Consider the following 15,999-nt stretch of genomic DNA (forward strand, 5'->3'; position numbering starts at 1 on the left):
TTTATTTCTGATTTAAAATAAATATTTTTTATTCTGAATTAAAATAAGTTAGTTTAATATAATTTAGTTAATTCAAAGAAAATTATAATAATTTTATGTTTACAGGATGTCTAATTGGGCGAAAAAATTCGGACTGGGAAAAGGGAAAGGACTCCTGATTCGTCCTCCTGCAGATCCGGTGGAGGAGAATACTGCGGAACGGGAGGGAAGGACACATAATAGAAATGTTACCGGTTCTAAACGTCGTGGGGAACGCACTGGTGCTTTTGTACCCCCACGTACGATGATTCAGGAGGAGACAGAGACAGAGGCCGAGCAGGAGATGGATGCACCCATGGATGCATATATGCAGCCGCAGGAGTACGAGTACGATCCACAACTACGCTTTCAGCAGAAGTATCAGTTTCCGGTGCCGGATTTTCCATCCGATGACGATTACGAGGATGTTCGGACTCCGACTCCGCCTCCTGTCCCGATGGGTGGTACTTTCGATGGTTCTAATCCTGTCTCGAGGTCCCGCACCGCTCCGAGAAAAAAACTTCCTTCTCGACCTTGGATGTTGACCGGTGAGACACCCGGTGGACCTAAATACGCTCACTTGATTCCAAGTTTTGGAGCACACATTGCCTACGACATTTGGGAGGGAAAGGTAATACTTATTAATATTAATAAATTTTGTTTATAATATTTACACTTGCTTGTGGTATACTTATATATGAATATATCTTGAACAGGGTCGACATATGGTTAAATTACGGTCGCACGCGAAGTGTACTTGGCCGGGCCCCGACGACGATGATTGTGTCTCACTACTGGAGAATACCGGCTTGTATCACTTGCGTGATTGTTCGCTGCCTCAGCACAATAACCCACTCATAGAGGCTTTTATTGAGAGGTGGCAGCCGGACACCAACAGTTTTCACATGCCATTCGGTGAGATGACAATTACCCTGCACGACGTGCATTACATCATGGGTTTGCGAGTTAGTGGAACTCGCCCTAACGTTTGGATGGATAAGGCCGACGCGATCCAGCTTGGTGCGAGAGCTTTCGGGGTCGCACCCGCACTTATGGAGCAGTGGTGGTATGGTGGCGGACCCCGGTTAGATGATTTGGAGGTGAAGTATGGCGACAATTCTACATTTCCTTCCACGTATCGGGTTGTTGTTGTTGTTGTTGTTAATTATGCCGTATTATTATTTCCCGTACTGTAGTGTTGGATATATGAGTATTTTCCGTGTTTCCGGCCTCCGATGGTTAACGCACATGTTACGGGAGAGCCATGGTGTAAACGGTGGCAGGTGATACATCATATTCCTAAGGACGAGGATATACTTGTAGATTATCGTAGACGTCTCGATTCGATGCGTCCGTCAGATGTAAGTATCTATGTGTGTAAGTATCATTTTATATTAATTATGCTTATTAATATATGTGTATAATTAAATGAATATAGGTGAATTGGACGCCATTTGGATTGAAAGTGTCATCTGAAGTTGCAAAGACGGTTCATCACGGGACTATTCGATGGATGGATACGGTCGAGCCTTATATGCCCGATAGAGTTTTGCGTCAGTTCGGGTTTCGGCAGATTAAACCGGCGGACCAAATTCGTCCGCTAAAAGGGTCTAAGAGGGAGAGAAAAATAGCATCTTACAAGGTTAACTATGAGCCTGGCGATCAGATGTGGGATATCCCCCACACACACATGCTTAGTCGAGCTTACTATGGTCATCCGGTGCGTCCAGCTTGGGAGTCGGATCCGGAGTATATGCCGTGGTTTCTAGACCACACCCACGTCCGTGTACATCCTAGTACCGAGCCGGTTGAAAGAGCGGAACCATCTGCAGTTCCGGCTATATATGATCTCACCCGAGTGTTGCATCCGTACTTCTACGATAACTTGCCTCCGTCTACTATTCCAGGATATCGGCATATGCCCGATGACTTCTTCAGGACGATCCAGGACATGTGCGCCCCATTCGCTGAGTATCTACAGTTGGACCGTGCTGATGCTGACGATCGGGATGCAGGACCCTCTCAGGGGCGACAGTCTCACCGCAGGCGTAGGACGAGGGATACTTAGGTGTTCAGGACCTGATTTCCGTTTTTTAAGCTAAATTTATGTTTAATAAAATATGGTGTAACCATAACCTGATTTCCGTTTTTTAAGCTAAATCTATGTTTAATAAAATATGTGTAACCATAACCTGATTTCCGGTTTTTTTATTATTATTATTATTATTATTATTATTATTATTATTATTATTATTATTATTATTATTATTATTATTATTATTATTATTATTATTATTATTATTATTATTATTATTATTATTATTATTATTATTATTATTATTATTATTATTATTATTATTATTATTATTACATAACATAGTAATATTTATTATAACATCATAACATAATAATAATAATAACATACAATGTCAATAGTAATACATTCATTCCAACAAAATAAACAAAACTAAATCAAACACTATTAAGAATATCCCACATTTCACGTCGACTCCGCAACGCCTCTGGTAGATATGCAACACTATTATTGCTATACCTCGCCCACTGTCTATCAAACGGAGGAAGCGGACAATTGTCATTCATCTTCACATACACAAAGTGGCTTCCTGATTCAAGAAATAGTATAGTCATCTCGTAAGATAACTGTGAAACACCTTCGGGAGCCCAAAGTGGTAAATAAGTCTGATTGCCCAAGCTGCTAGCCGACAAGACCAACGCGTTGTAATATGTTACCACAACCACGCCCACGTCCGTGATAGTCATCCACTTCTCATAGGGTGCTGGGGCGTTGTCCCAATAAGCGACACTCGCCAATACCCGATACACTAAATTACCACCACCGAAATAATCCTTGAAGAACTCTTCGTGTGTTTTAATACAGTTATAAACATCCATTCTAACATCCATCCAATCATCCTCGTGGTTCTTCACTGCACACGCGACGCTTCGATAACCACAATTACCATCCCCTTGAACGTCCGTCCACGTCACAACCTCCGGAACAATGCAGAAATGAAGGTGTCGCATCCAAGGGGGTCGGGGAATTTGACCTATTGCGGGTCCACTCACGGTCGATGAACGAGCACGACCACGGCTAGATCTCTCAGAAGATGAACCACGCCCTCTGTTGCCTCGTGTTCGTCCTCGTCCTCGTCCTCGTCCAGACTCTTCACCTTCTCCCGGAAATAATGGAAACTCATGCCCTGACAAATCCCTCTGTGTAGAGTTCGTCCGCGGTCTACCTCTCGGGCAGGCTAGTACTGGTGGCTCATTCATTTCCATAGCCCCGGGATGCATTCGTTCGAAAATGACATCTGTCACGTCCGTGATCTCAATTTCTGACCGCTCACGCAAATCATTCATTAACCCTTCTAGCCTGCCAATAGCCTGTGACCTGTGGTCGGGAACAGAACCAACACTTTCATCTAGGGAATCCCCGAATCCCGAAATAAATGTCCTCCAAAAAATGTGGACATCCTCTGCATAAAACACACCACGTCGTGCATTCATCTTTGCACGAATTTCATGTCTGCATGGGAGTCCAAGACATTTCCTCATATAACAGACGCAACCGTCTATGTCTTCATCCTTCTCATCGTCCAACATCTGCAGAGCATTATGTGTTACAATTCCACTGGACAATATTTTAAATACGGGCACGTTGATCGTATGGGCCCGAATCCTCTTTGATTTTGCAAAATCGGCTAGTATCTCGTTAAATTGATCTTTCATCATTGAGTGATACTGTGCCCAAAATGTGTCGAAGCCACCCGTCGACGATTCCAACCATCTTTTCAATGCTCTATGGTTGCTCTCCACCCTAATATGTTAAGAATATGCTATGTTTCAATAAACTACATGACAGTAAGTTAAGTATACATATTTAACAACTTATAAATAAATACCTGCTTGTCGATGTATTACCCAAATGGAAAATTAGATCCGTCCATGCTTTTACAAATTTCTCTTTGTATACGAGCCAAGTGTATTGGAGATACTCAATCAAATCTGGATAATTCGCGTACTGTTGGTCGAAAACCTACACGCAAGTGCACGTATCGTACAAGTAATATAGTGGACAATTAAGTCCGGATATCGAACCCACAGGGAATATTTAATTATCTAATCCTAGACGCTAAATTCTACCAATTATTATCAAGCCCACCCTACACAGTCGAATAAGGATTAATAAACTAAATTAAACTAAATTAAAAACAAGCAAAAACAAGAAAGCAATTTAAAACGAAGATTAATCAAAGTAGACAAGCCTAGGATTTTATTCTTCCCCCTATGTGATTATTACTCCCCCAATTCCTTCAATTATGCAAGCAATTAACCCGGATTATTAACCTGAGATGCTAAAATAATCATAACCCGCTTCCGCGTGTATTACAATTCTAATACTCTAGATTCAATTACTATATTCCTATGCAATTAATTCTAGAACACATCATTAAGCACAAATCTCAATAATGGCTACCTAAGAGATTAACTATATTCCTATGTTAATACCACAAAGGCTCTTCTACCACAGTTCTAATTATTAACCCGATCTTCCGATTCATGCGATTAACAATAACATAAAAGCACATAAAGTGGCCAGTTTCATGAACTTAATAAAACAAGTAGAAGAAATAATCCGGAATTAAAACTTGCATAAAATCATAGAAAAGGGTTCATAAATCCCACATAGGGTTCCAAATAAAATCCTAGAAATAAAGACTTAGCTACTCGTAATTCTTATGATAAATAAAATAAAATAAATAAATTAAATAAGAAAAACTATGCTTGAATCTTCGTTGATCTTCTATGCTCTTGAATTTGCGTCCCAAGATGGATCCCCAATTGTGTGTTTGGCTTGGTCTTATATAGGGTGAAGAATTTGGGGAAGAAGGCAGTTTCCTTGTGCAATTAAAATTCCTTTACTGCGCAATTTCGGAGTCTCGGACGGGGGTCTCACAATTTGCACTAAAACTGGGACGGGGGTCTCAGCTTTAAATCTTCAGAATTTTGATATTTTCACTTTTGACCCATATTTTCGCCAAAATTGCAGTTTTGACCCCATACTTTTACAATTCTTCAATTTGTACCTAAAATACAATAAATCAACTTTTTAAGCACCAATTATCGTTAAAACACACCAAAAGCTCAAATAAAAAGATATGATAAAGTGTAAAAATATACACTTAACACACCCCCAAACTTGAACTTTTGCTTGTCCTCAAGCAAAATCTACCAACAAGCAAATAACTCAACGATAACATCTCATCACATAGATCAATGATCAACTTCACGTTTTCAGAACTTGCAATTATAATGACAATTCTTAGGCATTCGCAAGCTCAAAATTCAACAACACTTAGTCACTCACCATTACCAAAAACCACAATTCATACAATTGCTTCAAGCATCCAATATTTGCAAATTAAAGATAGAAAGAATTTATACTTACATGCATATGCTTGACTCCAAATATTCACCAAATTATTCTACTCTACTAATATCGAACATTAAGCTATTGGGATCATTGGGGCTTTGTGGCTTTCAATTGTTAGGCTCTTTGGTTCGTGGTAGGAAATATGGGTATGTGTGGCTATTCTTCTTGAATTTAGGTGATTACGCCAAAATTTGAAAGATAGGCGTTTGAAACAATGAATTCACCTCTACGGACTTTAATAAACTCGATTCTCAAAAGTTCAAAAGTCTCCACTTTTGCTTTTGAGACATTGGGTCGAGTTTTCAAAAATAAATCAACAACTAGTCATTATTTCTCCCTTCTAGTCTCTTCTTTCTTCTCTTTTTCTTCTTTTTTTTTTCTTGTTTTTTTTTTTAATATATATAGAAGCATATATATTTGTCTTTCTTTCTTTTTTTTTTTTTTTTTTTTTTCTTTTTTTTTTCGAAGAAGAAGAAGGACCTTATAAAAATTTTCGACCGAACTCCAAGGGGTAATTTTTCAAGAATCTCCACCTATTCTACCTTACACATTGGCTAAAAGAAAGAACACCTTTTCTCCGAGGCTCAAATCAAGGTTCTAAGGATAATTTCGATAAAAAGGTCGGCTTGAAAGGCTCAAACGGTTCAAAGAAGGCCCAAATCATATCCCAAATCACTCACTACTCAATACTTCGTATCATAAATTTCCTAAGGTGAGTTCTAAAACCGAACATAGTATGATCTAGCACAATAATTCCAAATTTAAAATTCAAAACATTCAACCAAAGCAATGCACAAAGTGTGATTCCTAGCAATAATTCGTTTCTAAGTTCCGTTGAATCGAAAGCTAAACAAACATATAATCCTTATCACACAAAACAAGCAATCTCATCATCAAACATTGATCATCTCTCCTCATCATAAATCATCGATACATTCGACTCAAGCTATTTTTTTTTTTTTTTTATATTCCGGAAAAACGAGAAAAGCAATAAAAACAAATAAAACCTAATGCATACAAACTAAAGCAAATAAGCACAAAAACATGTTTTTCACCCCCAAACTTAAAATTTTCGTTGCCCTCAACGAAATTAGCACAAAGTTTAAGGATAGAAAACACCTGATTTAGTTGGAGTCGATGTGATCGGGGTGCTCCTCCCTAGCTCTCTCACGCTCGTCCTCATTGGGCGGTGGCACTTTTCTTTCCCTTTCCCTTCCCTTTGGGAGATGATGCTTCGCTTGTGCATCCTCGTTTGTTGGATGACATAGTTGGGAGAGAGGTTGGAATAGATTCGGTGACAATTGGTCGACAATCGAACTCAAAATTTGGTTGGAGCAAATTGTCGAACACCTTGTGGGCGTGCCTTGAAAGAGTAGATCTTGAAGAATTTGGTTCGATTCTCTAGCTTCCATTTGTGTGTGGGAGTTTGAGAGAAGGAAAGAGGAGGGTTTAGGAAATAATGGGGGGGAAAATCTAATTTTTTAAAGTTAAAACACCCTAAAAATCGTCGGACGGTCGTCCCAGTGTTTGTGCTGATTTTCGGACGGCCGTCCGACATCTCTGTCTCCCCACTGTTCATGGGACGGCCGTCCCATGTTTGTGCCTTATTGTCGGACGGCCGTCCCACAGGCAGTGATGCCGTTTGGAGTTTTCTGTTTCCCAGACGGCCGTCTGAGATTTTGCTTGCAATTTCGGACGGCCGTCTTCACCCCCTGACCATGTTTTCGACCCTGAAAATTAAAGTTCAAATAGATTAATTAGAATGCATGCCTATGAAAATAAAAACGAAACGAAAAATTAAAGAAAACTACGAAAACATAAAGATCGGGTTGCCTCCCGAGAAGCGCTAAGTTTTAAGTCTTCAGCCAGACTTTTCTTTTTAAAATTGTTATGTCCAATCCAAAGCCTTGTAGATTGAGCATCCATCCATGAACTCTTTCACTTCACTTGCAACCGATACATGGATAGGATTGCAATATGTCAGGGTCCATCTTAGCTTGTAGTCTTTCTTAGTTGTAATCAATCGGTACGAAGCCAAGTTGGGATCTTCATCACCCGCTCCCTCAAATCGGTACACAAAAACCTCACGTCCGCGTATCACCTCCACTTCAAACACATTCGCCTTCTTATCAACCTCTATTGATGCCTTCAAAGCCACGTCATGAATAACGATAAGATCATCAATTTGAATATTTGCACTAACCACATTCATCCCCTTCTTCTCTTGTTCCGAGACATCTTTGGAGTTGAGCTCGATTGCATTCTCATATTCATCCTCCTTAAGCGTCTTCGTAAGTTCCTTTTCCTTCTCATCGACAATATTTTCTAGGTCTAAAGGATTTTTCTCACTACAAGTTGTAGACGAATTTTCTTTGTTGCAACCATTCTCGATATTGTCTGAAATATTTTCAAGAGACCTTTGGCGCTTGAATTCTTCCAACTGTAACTCCAGTCTCCGGATAGATGCTTGAGTGGATTTCATAAATTCTTCAAGGACGGAATTCAAATAACACTCATGAACAGTGGGCTCTCGTGGCGTGTTGGTGTATGTGTTCCAATAACCGCCGTTGGTGTTATCTATGAAATTATTCGCTTTCGGTGCATACCAACATTGGTTAGTGTAATGATCTCCACCACATCTTGAACAAAGTAACGGCATATTATAGGTATTTTGGAGGTATTCGCCAGACGGAAGCCATTCATATCCCGTTTGAGTTTCGCGAAAATTGTAACCTGACATGTAACCAAAGAAAAGAGAAAAAAAAATATTAAAAAAAAATTAATTTGGGTGAATCGTGAAAATTGTTCAAATTTAGAGCTAGAATAAAATAAATAATTAAAATATTCCCCGGCAACGGCGCCAAAAACTTGTTGGTCGAAAACCTACACGCAAGTGCACGTATCGTACAAGTAATATAGTGGACAATTAAGTCCGGATATCGAACTCACAGGGAATATTTAATTATCTAATCCTAGACGCTAAATTCTACCAATTATTATCAAGCCCACCCTACACAGTCGAATAAGGATTAATAAACTAAATTAAACTAAATTAAAAACAAGCAAAAACAAGAAAGCAATTTAAAACGAAGATTAATCAAAGTAGACAAGCCTAGGATTTTATTCTCCCCCCTATGTGATTATTACTCCCCCAATTCCTTCAATTATGCAAGCAATTAACCCGGATTATTAACCTGAGATGCTAAAATAATCATAACCCGCTTCCGCGTGTATTACAATTCTAATACTCTAGATTCAATTACTATATTCCTATGCAATTAATTCTAGAACACATCATTAAGCACAAATCTCAATAATGGCTACCTAAGAGATTAACTATATTCCTATGTTAATACCACAAAGGCTCTTCTACCACAGTTCTAATTATTAACCCGATCTTCCGATTCATGCGATTAACAATAACATAAAAGCACATAAAGTGGCCAGTTTCATGAACTTAATAAAACAAGTAGAAGAAATAATCCGGAATTAAAACTTGCATAAAATCATAGAAAAGGGTTCATAAATCCCACATAGGGTTCCAAATAAAATCCTAGAAATAAAGACTTAGCTACTCGTAATTCTTATGATAAATAAAATAAAATAAATAAATTAAATAAGAAAAACTATGCTTGAATCTTCGTTGATCTTCTATGCTCTTGAATTTGCGTCCCAAGATGGATCCCCAATTGTGTGTTTGGCTTGGTCTTATATAGGGTGAAGAATTTGGGGAAGAAGGCAGTTTCCTTGTGCAATTAAAATTCCTTTACTGCGCAATTTCGGAGTCTCGGACGGGGGTCTCACAATTTGCACTAAAACTGGGACGGGGGTCTCAGCTTTAAATCTTCAGAATTTTGATATTTTCACTTTTGACCCATATTTTCGCCAAAATTGCAGTTTTGACCCCATACTTTTACAATTCTTCAATTTGTACCTAAAATACAATAAATCAACTTTTTAAGCACCAATTATCGTTAAAACACACCAAAAGCTCAAATAAAAAGATATGATAAAGTGTAAAAATATACACTTAACACGTACTCGTCCAACAAAGCTGTGTAATTCATGGCGAAATCTTCTTCAGACACTGATTTTACCAAGGTTTGCCACGTACCAACTACAAAAGCCGTGCCGCGACGCCTACTATTGCCGAGACATCTTGAAGCACGACGCCCCACATTCATGTTAATGTGCCAAAGACATAAGAGATGAGGTACGGTCGGAAATACATTCTCTAGCGCCTTTATGAGCCCTAACTCTCGATCCGTCACAATGGCACTAGGTAGAGTCTGAGGGGGGAAAAGTCTCTTCAGCTTTTGCAACACCCATGTGTAATGGTCTTCATTTTCATGGCGCAAAAATGCGACTGCTACAGTAAAATTTTTCCCGACAGGAGTAACACCAACAATCTCCAACAAAGGCAATTTGTACTGATTGGTTTTGTAAGTACTGTCAAGTAGTAATACGTACGGAAACTTACTTAACAATTCGACAGATTGAGGGTGAGCCCACATCAAATCAGTAACTGCATGTGTTGTTTCATCAGTACGGAACCACTTGTAATAGTTATGCTCCTCAAGCAACCCAATCAAATGTTGCATCACTGTACGGTCACCCCTAGATAGTCTTTTCAATTTCGCCTTCTCATTGTATATTTGTTTCGAATAAGCATCGAGACCCAAACCATTTTGTCTCAAGTTAGCCAAAATCTTCTTGGGCGGCACATGACTTTGTGACAGATCACTAATGATCTTCGCCTCCTCCTGAGACAATGCACTCATCCCATGCCCGGACTTGTATATCGGAACATGATTATGCTTCCCGTATATTACTCTGACCCCCCATCTATCATCCCATCGTAGTTCTCCGACAATATGAAAACCACAACCTATTTTTTTGCTACCGGTCCTTCTCGGACGCGCGTCTGGATTAGTTGATGGACATTCTCGTTTTTCCCCGAATAGGTCACAAGTCAAAAAAATCTTTTTTTTAGGACTGCTGCTTTTTACTATTTTCACAAAAAGACCTCTTGCAACGAACCTCACCCAAACCACTACCTCATCCTTCGAGTCAAACAACTGAGTAGTGGTAAAATAATCGGTATGATCAACTTCAAATGTAGTCGTATCGTCCTGAAAAAAACGTAAAAAAATTGATTTAAAAAAAAAAAAAAAAAAAAAGGTTTAAAATTCAAAAGCCCAAGTCGGGCGCCCGGCAGTGCAGTGCACGCCCATGTTGGGCGTGCAGTTGGCCTACAAACGCCCATAATGGGCGTGTAACAGCCAACTGCACGCCCAACATGGGCGTGCACTGCACTGTCGGGCGCCCATGTTGGGCTTTTGAATGTTTAGCCCATTTTTTTCGATCGAAAACACGGAATTTTTACCTCGCTGTGTTCGCTATCTCGATCTTCATCCGATGAACTCATTTATGTTCGTATATCACACCAATAAGAATGATTTGTGAAGAAATCGTCTTGAGAGCAATTTTTTTTAGAGAGAGATCGATAGAGTTTTTTTGAACGGTAAATAGCCTTTTTCAAACGGTAAAAAGCAAATCCCAAAAAAAGGAAATCTTTATGCTTTTAATCAGACAAAATCGAAAAATCTTTTCGAGGGCAATTTGGAATTCGGAATCAACTTAGAAATCTTGTCGCTTTATTTGCTGAAGGGGGGTTTAAGTAGGGTTTCCGTCTTGTCTATTTTATTTTTACCCGTACAGAAGATATAGATAAGAGTAATTTGTACTCTGTTCTTCAACCAGAGAAGAAAAAAAAGATGGGTTCACTAAGGAAGGATGAAATAGATACAGGATTGTGTAAAGAAAGAGGAATTAAAGAAGAAGAGGAAGAAGAAGAAGAACCGATATTGATGGATCAACCCCAGAAATATTGCATGTTTCCAATTAAGTACCCACAGCTTTGGGAGATGTACAAGAAAGCAGAAGCTAGTTTCTGGACTGGTAATAATGTATATCTATTTTACACACACACACACACACAATTGTTGAAATGTGTGAAGATGTTTTGCAATTGTGTTTATGGGTTTTTTATGACATGTGGTGATGTTTGATTTATAATACTAAGGCCTCGTTTGGTTGGGGAAATTAGCTATTGTTAACTAAATAGTTGGACTCTGTTTTGATGTTTGGTATTCCCAATAACTCTCGTCGGGTCGACCTGCAAATATTTTGGTATTATGGTTTATATAATTGAGTTTCATTAGATTATTTAATCTTATGTTGGCAACCAAACCAAATGAGGCCTAAAGATATCATTTTTTGATTTGTTGTTGTTTGAGTTGATAAGAATTTGCATTCGTCTTGTGTGTATTGGATGGACTAATTGGATTGCTTGTTCATTCATGATTGGATAATAACGTACTCGTGTACTAGAATGGAACTGCGGACCTGCGGTGCTATGTAGTTATTTATTTACGAGATCGAAGATTGTATACTTGCGTATCGATTCTTGATTTTGGATGACAATTTTTATTGATTCTTGTTTTGGATTGAATTTGACCGGTATTTTCGCTTACGTTGGTTTACTCTTAATTAATTGTGTTTTGAACATAAATATTGGGTTTCAGCCGAGGAGGTTGACCTGTCGCAGGATGTTCAACAGTGGGATTCTTTGACTCGGTCCGAAAAGCACTTTGTGAGTCATGTTCTGGCATTCTTTGCTGCATCCGATGGGATTGTTTTGGAAAATTTAGCTGCCAGATTCCTTCACGACGTTCAGATTCCCGAGGTAAAGAATCTATATTAACTTCTGTCGATGAAAAAGATAATATTACCGAAATCGAATCGACTATGTACTTCTATTTGATTATTGAAGTTGCATTTGAAAGGGTTTTTTTGTCATATAATTCTCGTTCCATTTATTGCATATTTGTTCTTCTCGTCGTATTTATTTGCCTCTTGTCATATATATATATATATATATATATATATATATATATATATATATATATATATATATATATATAGTTCTTGTGCATAAAGGTTACTTCGATCAACATTTTTTTTACGATAATTGATTTCTTCGATGGTTGATGATAGGCTCGAGCATTTTATGGATTCCAAACTGCTATGGAAAACATACATTCTGGTAAAGATCTTTAACCGAACCTCGTAGTAATTTTTGTTATAATTTCATGCTTTATGAAAGCTGATTCTAAACTTCGTCACAATTCTCGATAGAGATGTATAGCTTGCTTTTGGAAACGTATATAAAGGACTCGAATGAAAAGCACAGGTTGTTTAACGCAGTTGAAAACATTCCTTGCGTTGCACGGAAAGCCAACTGGGCTTTAAATTGGATTAAGAGGTATATTATTTCTTTCGTTTCTCTGTATACGCACTTTCGGTGAGTTTGCTAATACTGATTATTTTTTAATTATTTATTTAATGCAGTTCTAGCTCGTTTGCAGAGAGACTTGTTGCTTTTGCGTGTATTGAAGGCATTTTCTTCTCCGGAAGGTATAATATGACACCTACAAGATAGAACGGTATTCCCTTTTGTGTTCTAAATTTCTAATTAAATTAAATGATTTAATTTTGTGTTATTTCTCAGCTTCTGTGCTATTTTTTGGCTTAAAAAGAGGGGATTAATGCCTGGATTGACATTTTCGAACGAGCTTATTTCTAGAGACGAGGGTCTCCACTGTGACTTTGCTTGCTTATTATACAGGTGATTTTGTCATTCTTGTTTTGAATGTTGATTGAATTCTAATCACGAGGGAGTTAACTGATTTACGTTTTTTGACTCGATTCTGCAGTTTACTAAGGAAGCAACTTCATATGCAGAGGGTTCATCTTATTGTGCAAGAAGCTGTTGAAATCGAGATCGAATTTGTTTGTGATGCACTACCGTGTGCACTCATTGGTATGAATTCGGCTTTAATGACTCAGTATATAAAGTTCGTTGCCGATCGACTCCTGGTAATACTCTCTCTCTCACACACACATACACACACAGACAAACAAACAATGTGTTTATGATTTTTGCTTCTCAGGTAGCTTTAGGGTACGAGAAGAAGTACAACGTCGAAAACCCTTTCGATTGGATGGAATCCATATCCTTACAGTAAGTATTATCGTGAACGATATGAAAACATATCAATAATTACGTTTAGCAATTTTTATTTTTATTTTTAATTTAGTGTTAAGAGATTGATTAGTGTTCGATTATGCAGAGGAAAAGCAAACTTCTTTGAGAGAAGAGTGGGTGATTATCAAAAGGCTTCTGTAATGTCGAGTCTCCAAGCAGGTTCCAAGAATTACGAGTTCAAAACCGACGAGGACTTTTAGTCGTCGATTGTGTTCTTATTTTTCCAGATTCTTCTGGAAACATTTCGTTGTAGTATATACTATATAGACTTCAAATTGACTTTTAAAACCTCAATAATAAGTTCTGTAATTCATCCATTATATAACAACAAAAGTTCCCTAAACTCAATTGTAATTACAAAGGGCTGTCCGAATGAAACATCTGCAGATATGAGCCAAGAAATGCAGATATGAGCCAAGAAAACCAGAATCTTGTTTCTAAAATATTACATCGAGAAAAAAAATCGAACATAGTCAAGCCTCTTCGTAAGTGCCATTAGAATATTCATGACCTGCATTTGCAGAACCTCCATTCGATAAACGGTTCGAAACGGTGTTCCCTTTCGAGTTCTGGTTCTGTGCAGCTCTTGTTGACTTCTGTCGAGCCTTTCTACCCTATAAACCCGAGTCGTTAAAAAAAAGAATCATATATACATTCTAGAACATCGATTTTGAAAGAAAACGAGAGGCAAAAGGAAAATTCACCTTGCCCATGCACTTCTCCAAGTGAGGCGCGAATCTTCCAGCCATAATAGATCTACCACAGTTCATGCAGTTGAATATTTCGCTAGCAATTGGAGGGTGAGTTTGTCCGAACATATCGACTACATATTTGCTGTTGGATTCGCCACTGTGGCTTGGATCGGACGACCTTGCTCTTGCTTCGGCAAACAACCTTAATTCCTCTTCCTCTTCGTCTAAATTACGATCTAGTCCAAGCTTTGTAATTCGGTGACACTCCGATGCAACATCTACTATGATAGAATCGAGAAGTTGGTTGAAAACTTCTGATATCAGCTGCAAAAATTCAATCACGGAATAAGGAAACGTAAGTTTCGGTACAACCTTTTATTCATCTCTCTCTCGAAGAAATTTAAATAGGCCTCGTTTGGCTATCAAGATACAGTTATCCAAGATAAGAAAGTCACAGCACTAACCAAACATCAAATACGACCTGATAGTTCTCACCAACCAAACGAGGCCTTCGTGCTGAAACACACACACGCACACACACACATACAAACACACACAAACATACACACACAAATACACACACACACACACAGATGATTGAAGCAATGTATACCTCAGAATTAGTATGAATATCATCCACTTTTGGCAGTGACATGATTAAGAAAACACGAACCACAGCGCTAGTTAAGCCAAGACAATGCACTCCTATAAAGCAAGCAACGAATTGAGGTAAGAATTATGTTACAAGATCGGAAGAAACATCAGATGCCAATTTTAATAAAACCGACAAACATACGAGTAAACTCAAATTGCGTTATAAATTGCAATCCAACCTCTGTTCTTTGTAACATGAAACGAGATCAATATAAAACATACTAGCATTATCACCACTTAAAACAGATGCACAAACAAAATCTAACCCCAACCCTAAAACCCCCAAATAATTCCTAAGGAAAAATCAAAGCAGAGAGTGGCAAATAATCTAAATGTGACAAGAATTTTATCACACGAATTAATAAACCCTAATTTTCAGATAATAACCACGCTTAACAAGCAGAGGAGAAGTACAGCTCCGTCAAGAACACAGAAAATCGTTGTACATTCAGGAAAAAATATGCAATCGCAAAATAAATTGAACGGAGAATTAACTGAATGGGTAATACGTCAATTGGATTCCCGAAAAAAAACATGAAGAAAAGAAATCAGGAAGTACCTGAATTTGGAGGACGATGAGCTCTCGATCAGTGAGGAACAGAGAAAATGAACTGGGTAATATATCTTTGCTAAAATGGGTTAATTTCACTTACCTCCCTGTACTACTAGATAATCTTCAATTGCCCCCTGAATTACATTTTATACCAATTACCAACAATACCCTTTCTTTTCTCTTTTTTTTTTTACTCTCTCTCTCCCTTTTATTTTACTGAAAAACCAATATTTTACTTTTATTATTTTACAAACTCGAAATTTTAATTTAAAAAAAATATCATATATAAAATTTACAATGATTTTTATTTTGTTTATTTTTGGTCCTTTTTGTTTTATATTTACTTGTACTTAATCTTTTAATTATATTTGTCATCTAAATGGTATTTATTCTAAAGATAATAAAACATTAATAATTAGGGCAATTTTGTTTACTAAATGCTTTTTCTATTATTTATTTGAAGAGTTTTACAATGACATTTACCATTTAAAATCATATTATACATCTTACATTGATT

The 15,999-nt window shown here is 37.8% G+C and overlaps 5 protein-coding genes across 5 annotated transcripts in view; 2 read left to right on the plus strand and 3 right to left on the minus strand.

The window, feature by feature from the left end:
• Positions 1-15,999, minus strand: part of LOC105961525 (endo-1,3;1,4-beta-D-glucanase) — a 74,238-nt gene that overhangs the window by 6,969 nt on the left and 51,270 nt on the right. The window lies entirely within an intron of this gene.
• Positions 107-1,214, plus strand: LOC148764865 (uncharacterized). Its single transcript, XM_088814064.1, has 2 exons — positions 107-649; positions 735-1,214. The coding sequence occupies exons 1-2, from the start codon at positions 107-109 to the stop codon at positions 1,212-1,214; spliced, it is 1,023 nt and encodes a 340-aa protein (XP_088670190.1).
• Positions 2,491-10,901, minus strand: LOC148764866 (uncharacterized). Its single transcript, XM_088814071.1, has 6 exons — positions 10,860-10,901; positions 10,514-10,605; positions 9,515-10,318; positions 7,575-7,821; positions 3,942-4,075; positions 2,491-3,856 (listed from the first exon to the last, which is right to left on the minus strand). Exons 1-6 carry the CDS (start codon positions 10,899-10,901, stop codon positions 2,491-2,493), a joined length of 2,685 nt encoding a protein of 894 aa, XP_088670197.1.
• On the plus strand, positions 11,060-13,926 carry RNR2A (ribonucleotide reductase 2A). Its single transcript, XM_088814668.1, has 9 exons — positions 11,060-11,434; positions 12,061-12,221; positions 12,533-12,581; positions 12,674-12,800; positions 12,887-12,952; positions 13,047-13,163; positions 13,252-13,414; positions 13,489-13,559; positions 13,669-13,926. Exons 1-9 carry the CDS (start codon positions 11,251-11,253, stop codon positions 13,781-13,783), a joined length of 1,053 nt encoding a protein of 350 aa, XP_088670794.1. The 5' UTR covers positions 11,060-11,250; the 3' UTR covers positions 13,784-13,926.
• On the minus strand, positions 13,881-15,587 carry LOC105961580 (SAGA-associated factor-like protein). Its single transcript, XM_012985811.2, has 4 exons — positions 15,489-15,587; positions 14,889-14,980; positions 14,288-14,599; positions 13,881-14,197 (listed from the first exon to the last, which is right to left on the minus strand). Exons 2-4 carry the CDS (start codon positions 14,928-14,930, stop codon positions 14,057-14,059), a joined length of 495 nt encoding a protein of 164 aa, XP_012841265.2. The 5' UTR covers positions 14,931-14,980; positions 15,489-15,587; the 3' UTR covers positions 13,881-14,056.

Source organism: Erythranthe guttata, chromosome 14 (genome assembly GCF_056151865.1).
Source record: "Erythranthe guttata isolate IM_541 chromosome 14, IM_541, whole genome shotgun sequence".
Classification (NCBI taxonomy): Eukaryota; Viridiplantae; Streptophyta; class Magnoliopsida; order Lamiales; family Phrymaceae; genus Erythranthe; species Erythranthe guttata.